The sequence below is a fragment of the Suillus fuscotomentosus genome (assembly GCF_016647785.1).
Source record: "Suillus fuscotomentosus strain FC203 chromosome Unknown F5891scaffold_63, whole genome shotgun sequence".
In the NCBI taxonomy this organism is placed as follows: domain Eukaryota; kingdom Fungi; phylum Basidiomycota; class Agaricomycetes; order Boletales; family Suillaceae; genus Suillus; species Suillus fuscotomentosus.
In genome coordinates, this window is record NW_024539575.1 from 216,323 (window position 1) to 239,205 (window position 22,883).

The 22,883-nt window shown below is 39.8% G+C and overlaps 3 protein-coding genes across 3 annotated transcripts; 2 read left to right on the forward strand and 1 right to left on the reverse strand.

Annotated features, from left to right (window-relative positions):
* Positions 1 to 547: 547 nt before the first annotated feature.
* On the forward strand, positions 548 to 1,474 carry F5891DRAFT_984031 (uncharacterized protein; the record flags this gene model as incomplete). The annotated part of the gene is made up of 3 exons (XM_041377395.1): positions 548 to 590; positions 918 to 1,130; positions 1,179 to 1,474. The coding sequence occupies 3 exons, from the start codon at positions 548 to 550 to the stop codon at positions 1,472 to 1,474; spliced, it is 552 nt and encodes a 183-aa protein (XP_041221304.1).
* Positions 1,475 to 2,574: 1,100 nt separating this feature from the next.
* F5891DRAFT_984032 (uncharacterized protein) lies at positions 2,575 to 3,538 on the reverse strand (the record flags this gene model as incomplete). The annotated part of the gene is made up of 5 exons (XM_041377396.1): positions 2,575 to 2,738; positions 2,787 to 3,075; positions 3,122 to 3,343; positions 3,378 to 3,403; positions 3,478 to 3,538. 5 exons carry the CDS (start codon positions 3,536 to 3,538, stop codon positions 2,575 to 2,577), a joined length of 762 nt encoding a protein of 253 aa, XP_041221305.1.
* A 13,311-nt stretch (positions 3,539 to 16,849) lies between these two features.
* Positions 16,850 to 18,775, forward strand: F5891DRAFT_984034 (uncharacterized protein; the record flags this gene model as incomplete). The annotated part of the gene is made up of 8 exons (XM_041377397.1): positions 16,850 to 16,928; positions 17,333 to 17,426; positions 17,452 to 17,488; positions 17,601 to 17,686; positions 17,722 to 17,763; positions 17,843 to 18,255; positions 18,531 to 18,622; positions 18,647 to 18,775. 8 exons carry the CDS (start codon positions 16,850 to 16,852, stop codon positions 18,773 to 18,775), a joined length of 972 nt encoding a protein of 323 aa, XP_041221306.1.
* Between the last annotated feature and the right edge of the window lie 4,108 nt (positions 18,776 to 22,883).

Here is a 22,883-nt window from a genome sequence, read left to right on the forward strand (position 1 = left end):
CTCAAGTTGGTTAGTCACAAGTGGACCAGGTGTGGAAGGAGGGGGGCATCAGATATAGAGGCATGGCAAAGGAATATGGATATGAGAACATCGACTGCCTCCATACTGAGACAGCCTAGAGGTGTCACAATTGTGCCAGGAAAACTTCTAATGCAACATGAGGATTCTGCATATAGGTAATAATGAAATAACTCACATAGCGCTATTTTCCATTTGGATGGAGATGCCTTTGCACCACTTACTCCAGCATTAGGTGAAGCAAGGGTGTTGGAGAAGGCAACTCCTGCCATAAGACCGTCAGGGCGACATTGGACACAAAACTATTGACTACTAGGAGGGGGAGCAAATGACACTGACCGTCAGGGCTGCCATAGATCAACTCACATATTTCCACATTGAATAGTGCACCTCAGTTTGGTAATACATGTATATGAAGATGTAACTAGTTGAGTGGGTATGCTAATGTAACTAATCTTAAATATATGGTACATTCTCTATATGTGGCTAATCTGAGTGTTACACTGAGCAGATGAACAATTTTGTCACCATGCTCATTCCTCCCAGAGACTTCCCCTATGAGATGCCCAAAGGTATGGTTGCCCTATTTGACCCTTCGCATCTGCCTACCTGGATCTTGATGTCCCGGATCATTTGCGATGGAGAAGAAGTCGGGTTCATAAACAAAGGTGAAGAATACTATGGTGACCTTCTAAAGTAAAACTACCACCACTATTGCACCGAGTTGATGCTCATTCCCCATCCTGATGCCATCTGACTTCATATCCAGTCTGGTTGAGACACGCTGTTCTGCAAACAGTCCAAAATTGTGTTCTCTAAGCAGTTATTGCACTCTGGCGACTTGGTTTGCCTTAACATGCCAGACTTAGTCAGACAAATCTGTATGGTCCTAATGACAGATCACGCATTTGGTGGTTCAGCAAAGTTAGCATTCGACTTGGACAGTCAGTGCAAGGAGGTGGAAGATAGGCTCATTACCTGGGAGACCTGGTCCCCAGAGGTCCTTGCTGCAATGTCTTTGCAAAATGACAATGCCAGTCCTTCAACAGAAGATCCCTGGACTATTAACTCCAGTAATACTGTCATTGAACCAACCTCACTAAAATCACATGGTTAGTAATCTGATATTCATCATAACATGGCACTCACTTTTATTACAGACTCAATTTGCTGGCTAAAGGCACATGCCTCGCAGTTCCATGACTACCATGCCCTTTTTAATGGCTTGTTGGGTTTCCAAGGTAGCAAGTTACTCAAGCAGTTAGTGTATAGTCACTGTCCTGATCCATTCTGTGGGCCCAATGGTCCTGCCCTTCTAGGCCATATCTTAGCATGGGCCACTGCCAAAACTGCAGGAGGTGCTAGGGTGGACTACCAAAATGTCTTACTCTGGCTCAGCCCCAAAATAAAAATCAAGAATGTTTTATTATGGATGGTCAGAACCGAGGGGGAATAAGAACCATTGCAAAGTGTAACATCAAGAATCACATCATTGAGTTAAAGATTTTGCAATCTTCGCAGATTACTGTTACCATAAGTTTTGACAATGTTTGCTTAGTAGAGCCTGTCAAGGCTGGGCACATATCTGGTCAAAATCACATCTTACATTCCTCAACACACTTCTGACCTTCCGAAAGTTCTGCGCGCTTGTCCGAGTCGTCCAAAGGTCATCCACCCATTTCCGAGGCCTTTTTAGCTTTTCCGGTCTTCTGTACCATGTCCTGTCCTTGTCCATTTGACTTCGCTGGTGCGTTTTTCACTTGGTTATATGTTATTAATTATGTCTAGGGGCCCATATGTCAAAAATCCTTGCTAATACATATAGATACACACCTCATGCGTTATTACATGTATATCTTCGTAGTGGCTCATGTTGAGTCTTATTACATTTTGGATGTCTTATCTTGCTACAGTTTTCGCCTATGCATATTCTGGACTTTCACACAGTACTCGCTAATACTCGCACTTCACTTCACTTCCCTTGCTATAAGTCATAGATAGTAGAGTCACTCTCAGATTTTAGTACTTCACACAATCGATCTTTGTTCATTCGGAATGATTGTTTGGCCTAACTGCTGCCATTTTTCTATTAAATTCCTTGAATCTTTCAACAGACATTGCTAGTTATACTATGCAAAGTTCTATACTTCAACAAATCACCATATTCTATACTGGAAACCTTGCTATTTCATTGGAAGCTCATCAGAAGCTTCACGCAACCTCGGACCTTGACTGGATACTTTGGACAATTCTTTGGAACTCTGAATATACTTAAGGTATCCTTTCCTTCTCTCTCCTTCGATCTTAACTAGATATCCCTTGCATTTTATATCAAGAGATAATCCTACAGGCAGTCTCTTTGGGATGAACATCTCACTCGCACTTTGAGTCTTAAGGTAACATCTTTTGTATAGCCACCAGGAATCAACTCTTTACATCGGAATCAAAGATATATGCTATAGCACCCATGTATTTTCCTTGTTTTATTCTAACCCAGGCTGGGTAAGGATATTTTAAGCGCAGGGTATTGACTGTGGTCTCTTCATCATTGTGTAGTCAGTCCCATTTCTTCATGGAGACCTTAAGTGAGTCATGAACAGCAGCCATAATAGTGAGAGGATTGTTGGAAGTCATGTATAAGTGAGCAGGGATCCATAGGGATACTACAACCGGGAATTCTTGCTTTTGGAGGTGCTTGGCAAGGAATTTCCTCATAGTCACTACATTGTATTCAGCATTGTAAATACTTGACCAAAAAAAGAACTTACAATGGATAGTAAACACATACATCCTTTTAGGTAGCAAGGCGGCAATAAAGCAAGGTGCGACTGGCAACAGTCGATCAACTATACTACTACTCCCACTGTGTACATTCTGCTCAATCCTATCAATCACATTGAAGAGCTTATGCTTTGGTCCTGGTAGGAGCATGACATTGGCACATCTGAGGGGGCCATTTTTGATCTTGATATTCTCCTCCTCCTGGTCATCTTCTTCATTGTTGTTGTTGTTGTTGTTGTCCTGTTCTGCTTCAATGTCGATATATGGATTCTTACACTAGAGTTAATTAGGGTCAATTCTAACTTGAAAAATGACAGCTTACCATGCGAGAATAATGCTGACAGGTGCATGATCCAGATGCCAAACTCGATTGAGAGTTCATTGATCCAGTTGGCATGGCCAAGATGTGCTTACACTTCACAGCAAGAAGATTGACCAATGAGGTTTTGTCATTACCATCTCCAGAGCACAACACAAGTCTGGCTTGCATCCAATTAAGAAGGCAGTGACGATCACTGAGGTACGCATGAAACTCTTTTTCCATCTGACCATAAGTCAGATCTGTCATTAGAAACTACTTTAGAATCTCTCAAGCAGTAGGATCCTGCAGGGGCGATGGTGATGGAACCCCAGAGATATGAATAAAAATAATACCTAAAATATCTGAGAGTTGTATACCTTCAAATCTAACGTGTTTGGCATTCTGCTCTGGCTCAGTTGATGTAGGGTATTTGGACATGTTCTAATGCTTAATTGTTAACGACTTTTGTTGGACCTAATGAAACAGCTACATACTTGTGAATTAAACTAATCTATTACTAGGGTTATCATATGCAATGTGATGAGGAAGAAAAAACCTGCAAACACAGAGGTCAGCCTCATATAGGGATTAGTAATGAGATTGCTGACCAAGAATTATAACCAGAGACCACAGTGGTAGACTATTGTGTTCATGTTATTGCTTGACCACTATCCTAGTGGTACTGTGAACTATGTGGAGAAGTGGAAAACAGAGCTGCCAGCCATAAAGTGAGTCATTTTATAGGGATGACCAATTTGGGATTGCTTACCAAACATTGTGGTGTGCCCAAGATTTGTGGATATGGACCACAGCTGTAGGCTATTGTGTTTGAGTTATTGTTTGATTACTATCCTAGTGGTACCATGAACTATGTGACGAGGTAGAAAGAAGAGCTGCAAACCACAAAGTGAGTCTTTTTATAGGGATGGTGGAGCCATTGCCACCACACTTTTGTTTAGACCTGTGACAGCAGGCACAGACAGTCAGCTCCCCACCAGAGCCGTTGTACCCTTGCCAGCAAATCACACCTTGCGGTACATAGTTGCCACAGCCTGGGTTCTATAGTGGTGAGGAAAGATCGACATAGTCATCCTCAGTTGAAGGACCTGCCGTCACGGCTGCCTATGGTGCTGCTGTGGTAATGGTTGGTGCAGCCTATATGATCCAGAATGAGTCAAATCCTTACAAATAATAAAAGAACTTACTGATACTAGAACATAAGGGGTACCACCCTTTGTTGAGGGCCCCACCTTTGGTAATTCATCTCTCTTGTCCTCACTAGATATCAACAACTGGGCTGCTGAATGGCTGCAGCGCCGAGGGGTTTTGAGTGTGGGAGGTAACTTTGTAAGGGTGCCAGCTGCTCAGTGCTCAGCACTAGAGTACTGGTGCGTTGATCCGAACCCAGTCAGTATTTCAGCAGCTCTCTCTCTCATATCAAACTCCATACTCAATATAGTGCTGAAGGCAAAATAAATAGTAAATACAATAGTAATTAACATCGATACTCAATATGTGCCTATTATATTTGTTGACTATCATTATGCTGATGAAATAAAATTGTTGTGAGTAGGGCTATTACCGAACTAGAAGTTGCTTGGTGGGAAAATAAAACTATGTCTGTACTTCTACACAAGGATCTAGAGGTGAGTGCCTATCACCCCTTAGTCTATGATATATATAATACTCTCTTCTCATGTTATAGACTATCATCGACCATATTGGGCTAAGCTGCTGGATGAATCATTATGTAGAGCCTATATTCAGTTCAGTTCAATGAGAATGTATCATCAACAAAAGGCCATAAAAGCTTTGCTGCAAGGAGTTGCTAGGGGTTTGGTCTTACAAGGATTGTTGAGGATTCCAAGTGTGTCAGGTATTGGACTGTTGAGGTCAGTTATCACTCAGTAATCCATAGGAAGGTCATCATGCTCTATCCTGCCAATAATCCTGGTCAACTTCCTCTCACAGGGAAGATAAGGATTTTTGTATTGATATTCCTATTTGTCTTGAAATCATAGGGTAGGGTGGTTCATACCAATTATGTTCCTCTAATGGGCTTAGGTTTGAAAAATTGATATTGTTTAAATAAGGTCAGTTATTCTTGGCTTTTCGCCTCTTTTTTTACCAGCATATCACCATACATGCACATTGTAATACATAGTAATTTAATTACTTTCTCAAAAATCTTACAATCTTATATTTCATATAGATGTAGAAGAACATATGAAAAACTATTTGAACCCATACAAGGCCAGCACCATTGAACAGTTCATTGGTGACATAATATAGTCGAACTTTCCAAGATTTAATGTATGCTCAATGCACTGTCCATGCAAGAGAGACTCCTACCATTTCTGAAGTCGGCTTCAAACTAGTATTCTATTGCATTATCACTTCTGACCTCACGATAATACTTTCAACCATGAAATTGTGAATGAATAGAATTAAACAACAAATGACTACCCTATTGGTGATAAAGTCTACCATGACAACTTTCCCATAAGAGGGTAATTGTTGTCCATCATGGCAGATTCCTCACTTATTTTCACCATAACTCAGACACCAGCACTACATATGTCAAAGTGAAAAATGGTTATTATTCTATAGATACACTGAAGCATTTACTTCATAAATGTCAGCAATCATTTACAAGCTTCCACCCCTGAGATAATTTGATACAGTCTACATGCTCTTAACTTTAAATGGCTGCACTTAATAGAACTATCTTGGTACTTGGACATAAAAAAAGAAGCAGCATCCCTCATTAGTAAAACCATGCCTGTAGATTCATACTGTCTGCCAGTGGTTATATCAGATGGTTAAAAGCATATTGTCAAAATGATGTAGATAGATGCTTTGGGAAATTTTTGACCTTCCAAGTACATACAGCCCTGGGGGCTAGACCTATCAGGAGAGGTAGATGTTATTCTGGACCTGATAAGGGATCAAAGAGAAATAAATATTGGGCTATATCTGCAGCATAACATGTTAGTCTATTACCCTTGGATCTTATCTGCAGCTGCTAATAACATATTGTACCATCTGTCTCCTTTCCCACTTGTTATTATCAGATGGTGCCTGTAACACATCTTCAATCTCATCTTCCCAGGTCAATTTCTTTTTCCAACCAATAGTACCTAGTATAAAGGGCTTGGCTTTGCCACCCCAAAACTACCTCCTCTAATCCACTAGGTGGTAGACTTCCAAGGTTAAATCCTCAGAATCAATCTCAAGTAAAATAGTGTAATTGTTAAAAATATGCTCAAGGGTCAAATATGAAGGGCTTGGCTTTAACTCATACACTGCGCCCCTTATCTGAGTGTGTGCCCCTAACTTCCAAAGGCTGGTGGACAATGTCTGGAGTCCAATGTCCAATGTGTGGGAAGTCCAGCAGATATTCAGGAACAAGTGATAAGACTAATCCAGACGATGTCCAAACTAGAAAGGAAACAGCAGAGAACTACTGGAGGTAGAGGTGGAGGTGACAAGTCTATAGGAGTTGATCCTAAGACTATCAGAGGACGACAAGAGGAGAAACTCGAGTTGAATGGAGGAGGGAATGAGCAGAGTCTAAGATAATATTTGAACTAAGGAAATACAGAGAATCTACAGGATTTATATACTACTGAGGATGTTACGACGATGAGTCACGTGCGAACTGGGATGATCTAACAGCGACGATCACAACAGTGATACCTCATGCTGAGAGTCCAAGGTCGGCTCTTACAAACAAGCAAGAGTTGTGTATGCTAGCGGAGACGAGCGATGATAGCGGTTACAGGCAGAAGGGGTCTCAAGTCCTTCTGAAGGTACAGATCGAATGTCGAGCAAGTAGCTTTAGCAGGACAAGGTGTTCAAGGTAAAACCCAGTAAGATTAAAGTAAGGAACATCTACTTTAATTGTCGACCTTATATAAGGCTACTCTATCATATCTAAGCTCAGCTTGAAGCTGGGTTCTAATCTGCTTATCTATCGAGTCAGAGATACCATGCATGAGGCAGGCTTCTATCTAGGATAAGGACCATGAGGTGTCCTTCTATCAGTGCATGAGGCAACTATAAGGCTTGCCTTCTATCTTGATAATATAAATAGGTCTTCCAGACCTATGTCGTCATATGCAGTCCAGACCGCTTATCTAAGCCAGCATATTCCGGGCTTCTTCTCTATTGTTATCAGTCATCAAGGCCTAAAGGCCCAAATATTGTGTCGTTGCTGTGCAAGTTGGCAGAGGGCAGTCTGGTAGCTAGGGGCTTGTGCAGCATCTTGTAACAGAGGACATAACAGAGAATCAGTCAGCGCAGTGTGAGGCTATGTGAGGCTATGGACGGAGCATATGGAATGCCTAATACTAGTCTATCAGAACTCAATTAAATGAAGATGGAAATGAAGAGAGAATAGAAATTAAATACAGCTAGTCCTGCATCAGCTCGCTCTTGGTGACTGAGTATACATATATAAATGATAACTGTTAGCATCTCATCCTCATGCACTGATACAAAGGTCTTATCTTTAAATAGGTGGCGCATCTAAAACGGCCAGCGGAAACGGTGGACTGGTGGAGGCATGCCTCACACTAGGGCATTCGCGCACCCAGTACCATAAGGGACACAAGGGGTCCCAATAGCTTAGATTAGACTAGACAGAACTGTTCTACATAGAGCTCCGCTCTGCAAAGGACAGAAATGGAATTTTTTTAAAAAAAAACAGCCAGTTATAGATATAACTGGATGTCTGGAAACAGGGGCTAACTGAGAAGGAAAAAGATACAGAAGATAGAAGTTGGCTGGATCCCAAAGTCCAGAAATGATTTGTATGATAGATCCGGGTCCAGAATGCAGAATATAACAGTAATATCACTTCTAGTTATTTTACTTCAAGAACCATCTGTCAGAGAAGGATCTGATTCAATCATATTTGAGTGTCTATCATAGATTTAAATTATCATCCAAACCCAGAGCATCTAACTATAGATGTTTATATTAGAGAGAGGTGGAAATTTGATCATGCCCCTTAATGATCCCTTCACTTAAAGATACTAGTTTTTATAGTTTAGCCCAGTCTAAAGAAGATAATTGAGCATCCACAGATTCTAAGCATGGTATTTAAGACCTTGCTATTTAGGTGAAATTTAGGAGTCATAGTGGCCTAAATGAACAGATACAGAATTTTATTTTGAGGTTGCCAGATCAGCTTCATATATTATATCATGGTGGTTTATAATCTACCTAAAGCTTACTAAGATACCTCTTCTAGAATATACACTTGGCTAGGTTTTATTGTCATGATACTTAGGAGGTCTTTTATATTGGTATTCATGTCTTTTTCATCTAATTTGTTTCCTAATTAAGTATAGTTTTTTTGCTTCTTATATATTTATGTAGTAGTACTTCACATCCTAACATTATATATTCTATTTGACATTCACTATTTCTCCTGTTAGGCTACTGTTCTTTTGTACAGAATATAGGCAGCACCTGCAAATGAAAGTATTTTTAAGTATCTAGTTGTACCCATGAGAAAATGGGAGTGACATAAATATAAGTTTGATAGGTCATAAGCTCACTAGGCTAATCTCACTTTGATAAAGTGAAGAAGAAAAACAGCTATGCCAAGGTAGTGTCACAAATAAATAAGAGAAAAGTATCAGTCTGTAGTGCATAGTCATATGTCACCAACACAGGAAAGACTGAAACCGGCCTCCATAGATCTATACACTCCTGCAAAGGAAGAGACCCTAGAGTATGTCCTGGCTCCAATTACACAGAATAAAACAGATGTCTGCATTGCTTTCAAAGAAGTCATGGCACAAAACAACTAGGCCAATAGAAATATATCAATATTATTCTGGCTTTTCTTAAATGGTGTTCAGGGATCACACCACTAATGTTAGTGCTGTGATGAATATACAAATTTTACTATAGTGAACAAAGCACTTTTCCACCTCTTGGATCAGTCCGAACTTAAAAATGTATCTAGTCCTCAAAATTTAGCTGCTTTGTACCATAAAGTAGTGCAAATGTGATCTTTTGCTTTGTAGATTAAGGCTATCTCATTGGAGTTTGAAAATTGAGGATTTGAAAAAATTTCCAACAAAATTTGAAACATGTTGAAAGAGATGGTATTTCTGAGTAATTGGACAGGTATACGAGCAAGTAGATAGTAAGTATGATTTACAGAAGCTGTTGGCTTGCAGTTTCAGCATCTAGTGTGGTCAAAATCACTAGTACTAGAGCTCTCATACTCTGAGTGGGACCTCTCTTCTGGTCGAGGTTTAGATGACAAAGAGCCAAATTTAGGACAGTAGGCTCATTGCTTCTTCACTTGAGCAGCTTTCTGTCTGTGAAGAGGCCTGGGCTGATCTGGGAGGGTAAAAAAAAATTGAGAGGAAAATTCAACACAAAATGAAAATTTTTGAAAAATTACTTATTTTTACTTGTTTCATTATAGAATTTTCATTGGACATACTATAGAGCTCCCTATGGAGATAGTATGCTAGTGCTTTGTACACTGTAGTTCCTGTCATTAAATCGGCAGTTTGAAACATTTAATGGCAGTGATTCAGGCCCCTGGCAGGGTTATTTATGTATATAGGTCATCACATCACTCCAGCTATTGTAAGTCACACTTGTAAAATAAAATAGATGTGTGCAGTGCAGGAATAAGGGTTGATTAGTCAGAAATTAAAACATCTTTGAAGCCAAAGCATGTACCAGCTTGAAGGGATTGCAGTGATAGTCAAATATAATTTTTAAACTCTGAAGACAATCATATCAACAGAAGTAACACCAGAAGCTGCAGCAATTTATCATTGTTAACTATTATATGTAACCACACAAGCTTGGCTATCCCAGTCCCTGTACTGTGTGCTATTAAAAATTTTAGCTATATGAAACAAGGACAGAACTTGACTTCAGATTATGTTATAGCCACATTAGTGCCTTTATTAGATATAGCAGTTAAGGTTTCATGCTTTATGCACTCAAGGAACTCACCATACACAGATATGGGTTTGATCTTACACTAGCTATCGACTACTCTCTCTCAAAATTGCTGGTGAATTTGCGCAGCTTGAACATGACAACACTGTTGTACAGCCACAAGGACCTAGATTTCTTTACTGACTCATGTTGTTAAGGCAGCTAATCATTGTTGGATTTTCTCCAATTTGTAAGACTCTAAGGTCACTAATGGATCTACTAGTTGCTAAGAATAGAGTTAAACCTAGACCCAATATATGTAATAAGTAAAAATACAATATCTCCTATCCTTGTATGAATCATGCAGGAGCTACTATAATTCTATCAACCTCAAATTCCCCTCCTTCAGCTAGAACCATATAGCCACTATCTCTTTAACCCCTGTTGATATCTGAATTAGAATCAATATTTTAAGAAAGGATTCAATACTATGTGAGAAGCTGTAAAAAAACATCAGAGATAAACCATCAAAATATTTCCATACCTGTTCATGATGGTTGTTAGAACTGAAATTTTGCCAAGCATAGCTTTAGGGAAGAATCTCTTTAGTCTCTCTAGTTTAGCAGTTGCTAGCCTATTCCTATTGAGTTATGACAAATTGACTTTGTCAGCATATCAGCCTATATCCTAAGTGATAATAGCCGTAATTCTCTATTTAATTTTATGTACAATCCTAAATATTATCCTACTTACTGGAGTTGACCATGACATATGCAATAGTTAAGGTAGCCTAGTCAATTTTATATTCAGAAATTGAGGTATGATCAAAGTTTAAGATATCACCAAGTTATGTCAAGCATTACTATAGCTATACTGCTATTCTCATGCTTGATTCCCTCAGTCATTAATAGCTGGCCGCAATAACTACCAAAACATAATTCCTAGCTTTATGTAGCAATTTTGTTTGAACTTGGCCATCTTTTAAAACCCTTAGTTAAGATAAATTTCCCAATTCTCTGTAGTCCTCCTATCAAGACTTGCTGAAACCTTAGTTGTCTGCTTTTGACCTTGTCCATGAGTGAAAAAGTAAATCAAAGTTCTCATGCTCAGACTCATGTTAATTGAAATTTGTTATGATATAATTAGAACATATATAGCTAGTCTCTTCTAGTAGAGTAAGTCTGATTATCTATCTTTTGAGCCTCACTTATTTCAGATGTACACCTTTTATGTCTATAAGTGAAAGAAAATGGATCATTTTTGCAGTGAGTACATTATTTTCATGAAGATCTGTTTCCTTTCATTTATAAGCAGTAAGCATTTGAAATGAGTGATGCATGAATGAAACTTGCTCTACTAGAGATGACTAGTTATTAGACTATGATATTCTCAGTGAGGCTGACTTAATTAGCTAGGCTAGCTCAACCTCACTGATGACACTAAGGGTGCAGATTTCCTGTCCCCTTCATGAAAATGATGTGCTCAAAACAGTAACATTGTATTTTTTTATTAGATACTAACTAACCAACCCTAACTGTACAAAAACAATTTACTTTCTTTTATTCATAGATATATGGCACTAGGCCATGTTCCCTAAGGTGAAGAAGGAACTTGAGTGAGTTGCAGGAAAATGAAACTAGCAAGGACCTTATACAAATACTAAGGACAAGTATTTTTTTCCTAATATTCTATTAGCATACATGCTATATAACTCAATAATACATCAACAGATATTATACCCATAACCAGGACAATAATGATAAAGGACTTTATGGACATAATCCGGAGAACCATGAGATTGCATGTTATCATCCTTACAGCCTATAACTAAGGTGAGGGAAAAGCTTCTGGAACTATTATATCAATGTTTCTGATGCTTCATATTGTTAATAATAACAAATTTGTTTCTAGAGCTGGGAGACTTTACCATAAAAGACTAAAGAATCTTTTGCTCAGATGACCAAAGACAGTTGTAAATGGACAGAACATACTCAAAACCATCTTGCCAGCTGACTCCTCAAAGGAGAATATAGTAATGTCCCTTTTAATTTTAAGTCTAATATGGTAGCTCAAATTCCAATAGCTAATGGAGAGGTTAGTAATAGAGAGGATGACAATGAAAATTATCTGCTAGATCTGATTGTTAAGATTGAGAATGATAGTTATCCTTGCCTATTCAAAGACTTTGAATTTCTCAAGCTCAAGAATAGGCAATAGCTTATTTGCACTGTCTTTCAAAAGGCCTACAGTGAGTTGATTTGTCTGATGTAATTTGATTGTTTACTTACTTACTCTAGCTATTATTACTAACAATCCCTAGGCTCCAGTGTTCTGGGGTTTAGGATGCATCCTCCCACTTACAAAAGGACACAATCACTGTGATATACTCTCACTAAAAAGATCATGCTAGTTATAACATGCTAATTGTACATTTTGTTAGATATAGGCAAGCCGATTTCTATGATGCTTATACCAAGAAGGAAGCTGCAAAGATAACTTAAAAAAGAAGCCTAACTATGTTGAAGTTTATTTAAGATATTACCTAGTTGTAGCTCACATATTATCTGCATCATTAGGCTCAGTACTTATGAACACATTATTCTTTGGAGTTAATGTCAAAGGAAAATACTGTTGTATCAAAATATCAAAGGAGGTGGAACCTAATAGAACTTCTGAGATAGATAGAAGATCAAGCACTTATTTGATGTTTGGTATAGAGTGAACTATTTTAGGAATGAGAGGAACACATATCCAAGGCAGGAGATAGATTCTTTGGCTGTTTAGATGGCCCTCAGCCACTATCATTTTGTGTTATCTCAACATATAGAATAGTACATAACCAATTGATACACTTACCTTTAGTAATAAAGCATGCAATCACATACACTTCTACTTTGTGACTGTCCTAGGACTCAATGCAGGGCTGACAGCATCATTATCATCAGTATCTTCATATCATTGAATTCATTGATAACATCTGTCTCCTCACCTGTTAGGGATAGCCAAGGAATATTGAGATCCAACATTATATTAATAATACTGTTAGCAGTGTAGATGTTGTATTTAAAAGCATATCTAGGAATCATAGGTGGTGAAGAAGGTATCAGCCAAAATCTTGGATTGCTGGCACCTATGTTTGGATCATTGGCTGCTTTTCCAAGAGCATGAAACAGGTGACTAAGGAAGTGAGGTCATGATTTAATGTGAACTATTATGGAATATAAATGTTTCATTTCTAACATTTTGAGGAACTGATCATTATGGTCAAATATTAATGTTCTAGGATCATTAGGAATCATAATCATATTTACATTATTATCAAGGTTGAGTATTATGAGTTATTGGAATTGTAGAAGCATTCATGTTTTGATTTTGATAGACACCTGTGTATTGCCATGTTCAAATGCTATCCTTATCTATATATTCCACTCCTCCAATATAAAAGGAGAGGTATTTGAGTCTAAGTTTCCATTGTTGACCTACAATGTGCGAGTATATGTATCTATACATAAAAAATTTGACCATAACATCCTCTGTATTGTCATTTAATTTCAGTATTGACAACACGTACAAAAACTATAACTCACAGACATAGATAACTCAACCTCTGAATTATCAATATTAGGTGTGTTGATCTCATATTCACTAGGAACATCAATTGACATTTGAAACATAATATTACAATTTTGTTCTTTTTTTGATGGCTGTAATATGTGGGAGATCAGTGTCTTATATTATGTCAGGCCATATCACTGATAGTATCTAACTTAGTGAAGGACTTGATATTACTACATGAGGCTGATTCATCTTAGTCAGTGTCTGACTGTACCATATGTGCTATAACCTATCTTGCTTCTGTGCCCTTGCTATTCCTATGGAGGCTCAGAGACTGTGATTGTAAGAGGTAAATTTTAACATTACATATTGCAGGCAAATAAATAACTCATAGTTGATAGTGGAATGTCTAGCTCATCATTGCTAGAACTCTATAAGACATCCTTGCTATCTTTGGAGGTGAATATTTGTGCTACTGCATTTTGCTTTCTCTCACCTTTGGCATTATGCATAGCTTTCCCTTCCCTTTGAGTGACTTTGACTTACATTGTGCCTTTCAATCCTTTAGTAATTTCTTCAAATCTTCCTACTTCTCGAATATATCTATCATGGTTGTGTTGTCATTCATCTACATAGAGTTATTGCTATTATTTCAGAACAGAATGATCCCTTATCTTGTGGTTAGACTATAAGTTTTATATGGGTATTTCTGTCCCATCATCTAATACAAAGTCACTGTGATTTCCATAATTCTTAACAGATTGTGATTTGCCTGCAGCTGGTGTCTTATAGATGCTTGACTTGTATGATTGGAGGGATTTTCTGAATTGTTTGATGCAGCCTCCTAGTTGTTCTGTGTGATACTTAGCTTTGGCCTCACTTGCCTCATATTTGCAAGCAAAGTATTAGTTATGTTATCAGTGTTTTTTGTTTATTTGAGCATACCACCACACATATCTTCCTTATCTGCACACAGTGCTTTGTGTGACATTTTGGATGTCACTATATTTCATGTAACATAAGCAAAAATATATTAAGAACATTAAAATAAAGAGCTTATGCATTTCAATCTCTTTGTAAATCATTTTGTCTTTAAACTGAGCCCATATTCTCTTTATTCTTTTCAAGACAATCTTCTGATGTGCTACAGTAAATGCACTATCATGTAGTGTAAGGGTAATGTAAAAATCGAGATGCACAGAGTGTTACTTTAATATTATACTTTTCAGTCCCTCTTGCCTCACTCCACTTACAAATGCATTAAGAACATCATCATCTAACAGGCAAGAGACATATAGGATGTAGACTGCCTAGAATGATGGGAAGATTCAGTAATATAGCATGATTTCCTGATACATGAGATGCTGATGACCTAGCACATTAAGAAAATTGATACACTTTTTGGAACTATCACCTAAGCTAGATGGTTAGTTAAGACACCCAAATGTCAAATTAAACAAACCATATCATCTTTATCACCAATAACTAATATATTAATCTTATTTTCATTCTCCTTGATGATGGGGAATATAAATACAATTGATATCATCTTAAGAGTAAGCCCTAATCTTCCAAGCAAATGGATCTGACATTGGAAAGAACATGTTTGATGATTTACTAATGACATCTGAATCAAACATAGCCATATATATGACATGTACCATCAATATGTTCATCTTTCTATGTAGCATACTATTAGCATTTTAATTCTAATCATTATACTTTAGTCACAAATGTTGTTTGTTGAACTTTAGATATACTTCTCATGGACGACTATGAATTGCCTAGTGAAGACAGTGACAGATGTTTCAGGGCGCAAAAGGCAGTATCAGTGCTAACCCCACCTTTAGTATCAGAATTAGCACCAGAACCAGGATATGCACTAAAGCCTTCGTTGAAAGGTGAACTAAATTATTACAAGTGCCCAATCTGATTCTAACTTATCATACTTCAGGGATATATTTGACTCTATTCTTGCTTTGCAGACATATCTACCATAGATGTGATCATTGTTTCTGCATTAAATAAATTCATAGGAAATATCTAACAATATGCCTCTGCCTTAGCTCCATATATAGAAATATAGTGGTACCTTTAGCCAGCTCTTGGTCCCATCCCATCATATTTCAGGCCCTCTGCGCCCATCTTCTTGTATTGACTTCAGAGGTATGCTGCTTTTATTCATGAATATATATATATGCTCACTGAACGCCTTTTCCTATACCATACCTTCAGGCATTTCCCTAGGTATACTAGTGGACTACCTACCCCATTACATTCCTGCTAGAGTGTATTTGGGATCATTTTTTCCCTCTTGTAGAGAGAGGTATGAAACCTACTCCTCAAGCCATTAAACTCTGTTCTGTACTTGAGTGCTGTAGGTAAACAACTTTTGCTGGACACCACACAAAATAAGTGTCTAGCAAAATATAATAGTTGTGGTCTAGCACAGCCTAGTCTGCTATACTTGCAGAACAAGTGTGTTCGACCCGAGAGGTTAACTATTGGTAGTAGAATAATTAGTTATACAAAAAAGAAGATAGTCTGAAGCACAGGAAACAAAGTCCAAAGGTAAAACATCGGGTCCAATGTTTTTCAGGTTTCGGATTAGTGGGTTTCGGCGAGTTTTGTTGGATATCGTCGGGTTAGTGTCGGGTTAGGAAAGGAAGGTCGGGTTACTGACAGTGTTTTGGATAAAGAATGGGTGATATTTGTGGAATTCAGTGAAGAACTACAAATATCCAATAACCTCCTCCTACTTGGAGGTAGAAAGGTAGATAAGTATGAAGGAGGTATGCAAAATATATAGTGTCTATGTAGAATTTCGGAGTGCTATAGGCGAAAGTAGTAGTGCTAATTTTCAGGTCTGATGTCCTATGTAATAAGACATGTGGTACTGCAGACATGTAATAACGTGTTCTACAATGTTAGTGATGAGAAAACTGATAACTGCGCACCTAGTGGGGATAGGTACAACCAGTCAGGACCTAGGGAGGACAAATGCGCAGGAAAATATCAGATCTGAAGTGGCCAATGCATGGGAATCATCAGATTAGTGTCAGATTTAGTGGATAAGCGTCGGATTGAGCTGATGAGTGTTGGATAATATTGAAAGTGATTCATGTATGACATGCATCAGAAAATAGCTGAATACGAGCTCAGTGCTAGCTCGAGTGCTACAGTGCGCTTTGACTTATGCTCATATTTGAAATACCAAGGTAATTGCTACCAGTCTCATGAGGCCTTTGTGGTTAGTCTAGAGTCCATTAGAACATGGCCTGCCTACTTTTTCTCCTTCTGTGTACTTTGCTGCACCTCCTTCTATTCCTGTTGCAATCAGCCCTGCAGATTGGTCAATGCTTACCAGCATGAAAGTCCCAGTCATTGCCTCCAAGCGCTCTCAAATTTTGATATATGGCAATGACCACTTTAAGGTTTGTGGTTTCTGATCTACTACATCAGAGCCGCCATTCATTCTGCTTGTCTCCCAGGCTTACAAAGCTAAGTTTCATATAACACTTTCTGTTAATTAACTCTCTTCCAATACCTTCCTTGAGTACTCTAGCAATCTCCGCCATGCCATTATCATTGCATTAGTCACTCTCCAGGTGTATATTGCTGATGTTAAGACTCTTGTCACTAAAGCTGTTGCTGCTGCCTGCAGTAATATGGAGGTAGATGATGGCAGTGATGGGGATCTCCATGTGGCAGGGTGGTGCTCCAATACATGCTAATAAGTTCCTGCACAATGCATAGATCTGCATGCAATCAAGTGCAACCATACCCAGTTAGGCAATACAGCAGCCAAAGCATCCCAGCAAGCCCAGGCTGCTGATTCTAGGGCTGCATAGTCTGCAGACTCCATTGCCCTGCAGTCACTGCCAGATTATATCCTTAGATTTCAACTTCCTGGTGAGTTTTCCCTTGAGAGCATTGATCTTGTGGATAGCTCATCCTCAGACAGTCAAGATCCCAGCTCACAAGAGATTTATGAATGAGTATTTGCCAATTTCAACATCAATAGGGTAAGAATTTCCCTAAGCCCTGGAATGCAAAGAATAGTGCAAAGAGTATTAGTCCACTTCTTCTAGTGCGCTTAGAGCTTCTATGGTGCGCGTCACTTAGCCACCACTACCTTTGAACAGTGGCCAAATCGGTCTGAGGAAAAATTTCAACCCTAACCCTACGTGTGCAACTCCAACGGATGCTTCGATATTAGTTTGAAACATGTAGCGCTACAGTAGACAACGACAATTTATCGTGCAGATGTCGTTTTTACCAGTCTCTGATGCCCAAGAACCACAGGAAGGTAGCAGCCGCTCACGCTAGGGCCGCACGATGGTCAGCTCCAACAGCTCCAACTGCCGAGCACAGTAACTCCACTCTTCAAGCCACCCCCGCACAAACCTATTCCGAGTTGCAGGAACAAACATCAGAGCCGTCCAAACTCTGTGGCAGGGAAGTTAACCTGATAGAGCTGGACTCCGAGTATGAGTGTGGTTATACTGGGGGTGTCAGTTGTTATTGGTCAGATACAGGTGATGAATATGAAACAGACTCGAATGCTGATAGCGAAAGGTCGGAGTGCGATAGCCTCTGCGAGCTGGAGGGCAGCGAGCTTGAGGAAAACTTGAGGGAGCTCCGAGAAGAGGTCATAGCCCTGGGCACATCAGTGGACAGTTTGTTCGACAAGGGCCAAATCATCCCTTTTGTTTTTAAAAAACTCGCTCAGATTTGATTCAATCAATAATTCCTCTTGTAGCTTTACTCTACTCATCGAAAGGATTATTTTTACAAGAGGAAATAAAAATCTGATTTTTTTTCGAGGGGGTGAGAACGTTGTTCAAAAGTAGTGGTGGCTAAGTGACGCGCACCATAAGAGCAATAGATGGCAGAGCGTGGAAGGGTAATCTACCTTTTGAAAATTAGAAGCTGCTCTTTGCAGAAGCTGTAGCTGCAAAACATCAGGAGATCATGGCATGTCTGGCAGATCGCCAGTATGGACCTTTCAGATTGAGAGTTATATTCTTGGGCATTGACAAAGCTGTAAGTCTGGAGTGTGCATCTCAGACTTACACCATCAATCCTACAATCTCATCCATTAAGGCCAACAGACATGAATATAAGGACAATGACTCTGATAGTGATGATGTAGAGATCATTGAAGTCCATGTGGTCAAACACCCCCACTCCACATGACTACTGCAGCCATCCTTGAGCAACTGTGGGCCATTATTTATATTTATACCACTGTTTGTATAGTGTATCTTTTGTGTCACATTACCGCTCATAACATTCTATTGCTCCAACCTAATAAGTTGTACTTACACCTCTTGCACTTTCCACCAAATAATTATCACAGCTGTCAACTTGGATAATAAGAATCAGGCTGGATACAAGTCTGCAATCTTCACAGAGAGACTTCCTGTGTGATATGGCTGACATGTTTTAGGAGGACAAGGCCTTAGGACAATCAACAATCTTCCTTATGTGATGTCTATGTGGGGGTGGGTGGAATTGGTACTCTCTGACTAGGGCTAATAATGGTTGCCTTTCCTCTTATACCGCTTTGGGTTAGAAGGGCTACAGGGGGAAAGATCTGCGATGCCTGCAAATTGAATTGCCACAAAGCTGAAAAGTTGCCAGCAGCTCAGGGTATGCAAAGGAAAAAGAACTTAGAAAGCCTTTTACCAAAGATACAAGAGACTGTATGAATGTAGCGCCCCTGCTCTCAAGGGAAACCCAAAGGGAAATTTTATGTAGGTGGGGGCTGAGGGTAAGGGGAGGAGGGTGCATCAAAACACTATTGTGTCGCCTGCAGGCGTGCTTCAAGAAGCTATCACAATGGCCACAGCACCCAAAAAGCACACCAATTAACATGGGCTGGCTACCCCACCTACGTGTTTGACACCCTGCTAGATAGAATGTAAAAGCAAATAAAATTTCGAGAAAAAAGATGCAGAACACTGAAAGAACTGAACATGCAGTCGACAATAGTTGGGTATGCAATGTCCAAGTCAAGTTCATAGCATCCAGAGTCAATATTATGATTATGATCATGATAGACGTGTAGTCAATGATAGTCAACATGCAATGTCCGAGTCAAGTTCATAGCATCCAGAGTCAACATTATGATCATGATAGATGGTACTAGAGTAAAATGTAATTATTCCACCCTCCAACATCTCTCCTTATAGCTACTCCAAGTCAGCCAATCTGGGGGCACTTCTGTGCCCCTTCAGTGTAATAATAAGACTATTCTTATGGCAGTTTGGGAAGATGCGGATGGATTCAAGTGTGGGGCAGGGTATACCAACACCTGCTAAAGGCTTCTGGATGGGTAACAGAGCCAGGAGCGCATTTGGTGTACAATGTAGCAACAGATGAAGGAGTGTGGGAACAGTGTCCAAGAGGAGAGTGATTGTGTTCACTGGTATGTTGATGTTGTAGAGCGACAATTCCTGCAGTTTTGGAAACAAGGTATGAGTTGTACAGTATTTCAGAAGGTCATTAGCTTTATCATCTTTACCATCATTTTTGGTGGGTGAATATGTAGTACCAGATAGATGTCGACCCTCTAAAGAGAGTTTGACAAGATTGGGGGCATGAAGCCCACTAGATAGCCCAACATCATCTTTAATACAACAATATCTGTAGTGAAGTTCCTGAAGCTGTAGAAGTGATATGTGGCCTAAAAGTCCATTTAGTGGGCCAGAGATTCTAAGCACAAGTTTTTTCAGGTGAGGACAAGCTGCAAGGATCCCTGAAAACTCATCAGACATTGGCCTGACTTCTCTGCTGTGATGGGAGAGCTCCAACACCTGAATAAAGTTACTGATAATAGGTGACTGATTGGGGGTTGTGCCAAGAGTATAGCACAAGAAATTTGTCCAGTTCAAATGAATGCTATATAGAGTTACATTTTGCAGTGTTGGAAGAGGAGGAGATTGCACTGGGACATCTTGATTTGCAGCTCTAATCAAAGCAGCAAACATGGTCTCTTCTATGGGAACATGTGAAGTGAGCAAAAACAATCATACCTTCTCAAGCACCTCAGATATCTTTGTTTCCTGTACTTTCCAAAACACCACAAGGACAGTACCTCGGTTCTCAACAACACACCAGCCTCTTAGACACAGAACATATTGAATGATGAAGAAACAGTTGATAAATTCATTGTGCCAACAATTGAAATCACCTTCCAGAAGGTGTGGTGTGGAATAGTGGTGTATTGAGCTGCAGCTCTCAGCCGTTCTGCAGGTGATTCTCATCAAGTTGGTGTCTGTGGATACCCTCTGTACCCATAGAATAGGTTACCCTGTGTTGCTGGGACTGCGGACGTGAACAAGTTGGTGTCAGAACTTCGCTGAAATCAACTGCACCAGCCAAATACCACCAGTGCCCCAAGGCAACATTGGAACAAAACAGCAATGACTTAGTGGACACCGCTGGATCAGTGTAATTAATTTTGTAGCAGGCTTCTATGCAATCCCAGTAGATGAGGAAACTCAGCCATCTTTGGTATTTAATACAGAAGGCCAAGGATATAACTGCTACTGTCAAATGCCATTTGGACTAATGGGTGCACCAATGAATTTTGGGGACATGGCTGCTATGGCACTACAAGGTCTTATTGGTTGTTATTCAAACTCTACATTGATGATACAGGAATGGCAGGTGACATATTCAAGGAGACACTAAGAGCCTGTTCAGCAACAAATATTTTGCCGATATTTTGAAAATCGAAATTGTTATTCTGAATCAGAGATTGAAATCTAGTAGATTGCTATTGATATCATTGATCAAAGACTATATGTCTCCTCGTCATCGTTGTGGATCCACAGGAAGTCTAATTTGCAATAGATTGTCAACAACTTGCCTCCCTCGTTGTAAATCCTTGGCCAGAGGTTCAGGACCATCTCCTCAAATGTATGGTGCTGGTGATCAGCATCGTGGTCACCGCAATGCATGGTATATTGCAGACCATGTACTCAAAAGACCTGGAACCCTACCACACCTTGGCCCTCTCTGGGCAAGATTGGGTGATTGAATTACTAACTGGACACCCAGAATGTATCCATTATGAGCTTGGCATGCATGCCAGTAGTTTTGTAGAGCTTATCTCTCAGCTTCGCACCACGGGCCACTCAAACTCTAAATTCATCTCACTCAAGGAACAAGTCACTATTTTTCTTTACACTTCTGTAACCGGCCTATCACTCAGACATGTCGGGGAGCGATTCCAACATTCGAATGAAACTATTTCTAAGTACGTCATATTTATATCTAGGATGCAATACAATATCTGATTCTAGTGCAGGTATTTCCGCAAGATCCTCTTTGCTCTATCCTCCAAACCATTCTATTCGACATATGTCCAGTTTCCTGATGGCTCTGTCCCTCGTAAGATTCGCAGAAACCCCAAGTGGTGGCCTTTTTTCAAAGGTGCTATTGGGGCGCTTGATGGGAGCCACATTCATGTGACTCCTCGCGCTGCTGAATGTGCTGTGTATCGCAATCGCAAAGGATTCCTGTCGCAAAATTGTCTCTTTGCGTGCGACTTCGACCTCAAATTCACTTACGTGCTCACTGGCTGGGAAGGATCCGCAACGGACACACGTGTTTATGAAGATGCTTGTGGGAATAACTTCCAAGTCCCCCCGTGCAAGTATTTTCTCGCAGATGCAGGTTATCCACTACGCCCTGGCCTACTTGTACCATACCGAGGTGTGCATTATCACCTTGCTGAATGGGGATGTGCAAACACCAGGTAAGTTCCTATTTGATTCCGGGCATGTTTCAAACTTATGCTAAGCCCCGCAGGCCTGCAAATAAAGAGGAATTGTTTAATCTATGACATGCATTGGCGCGAAACGTTGTCGAGCGTATCTTTGGCATCTTGAAACATTGTTTTCGGATCTTGTTGCTGTCACCCGCGTATGCCATGGAGATCCAAGCTCGGATTCCCACTGCACTGTGTGCAGTTCACAACTTCATCTGTGAATATGAGCCTGCTGAGTCCCCCACCAATGATGACGACAAAGATTGATGGGGTGGATATTTTGGTAGAAATGTTGAAGAAGATGATATTGCTGCTGTTGAAGAAGATGACGAACTTGAATTTTGTCAAGGTTCTGCAATGTGGGCTGACTATCAGTGCATCTTAGCAGAACATGCTTTTGACGGCGTCGACCTTGATGAAGATATGGATGAGGACGGCAAGGACGAGGGGGATGCGAATGAGGACGCTGTTGATGAAGAAGTTGATGAGGACATTGTTGATGACGCTGCAGGCGGAGATGCTTTT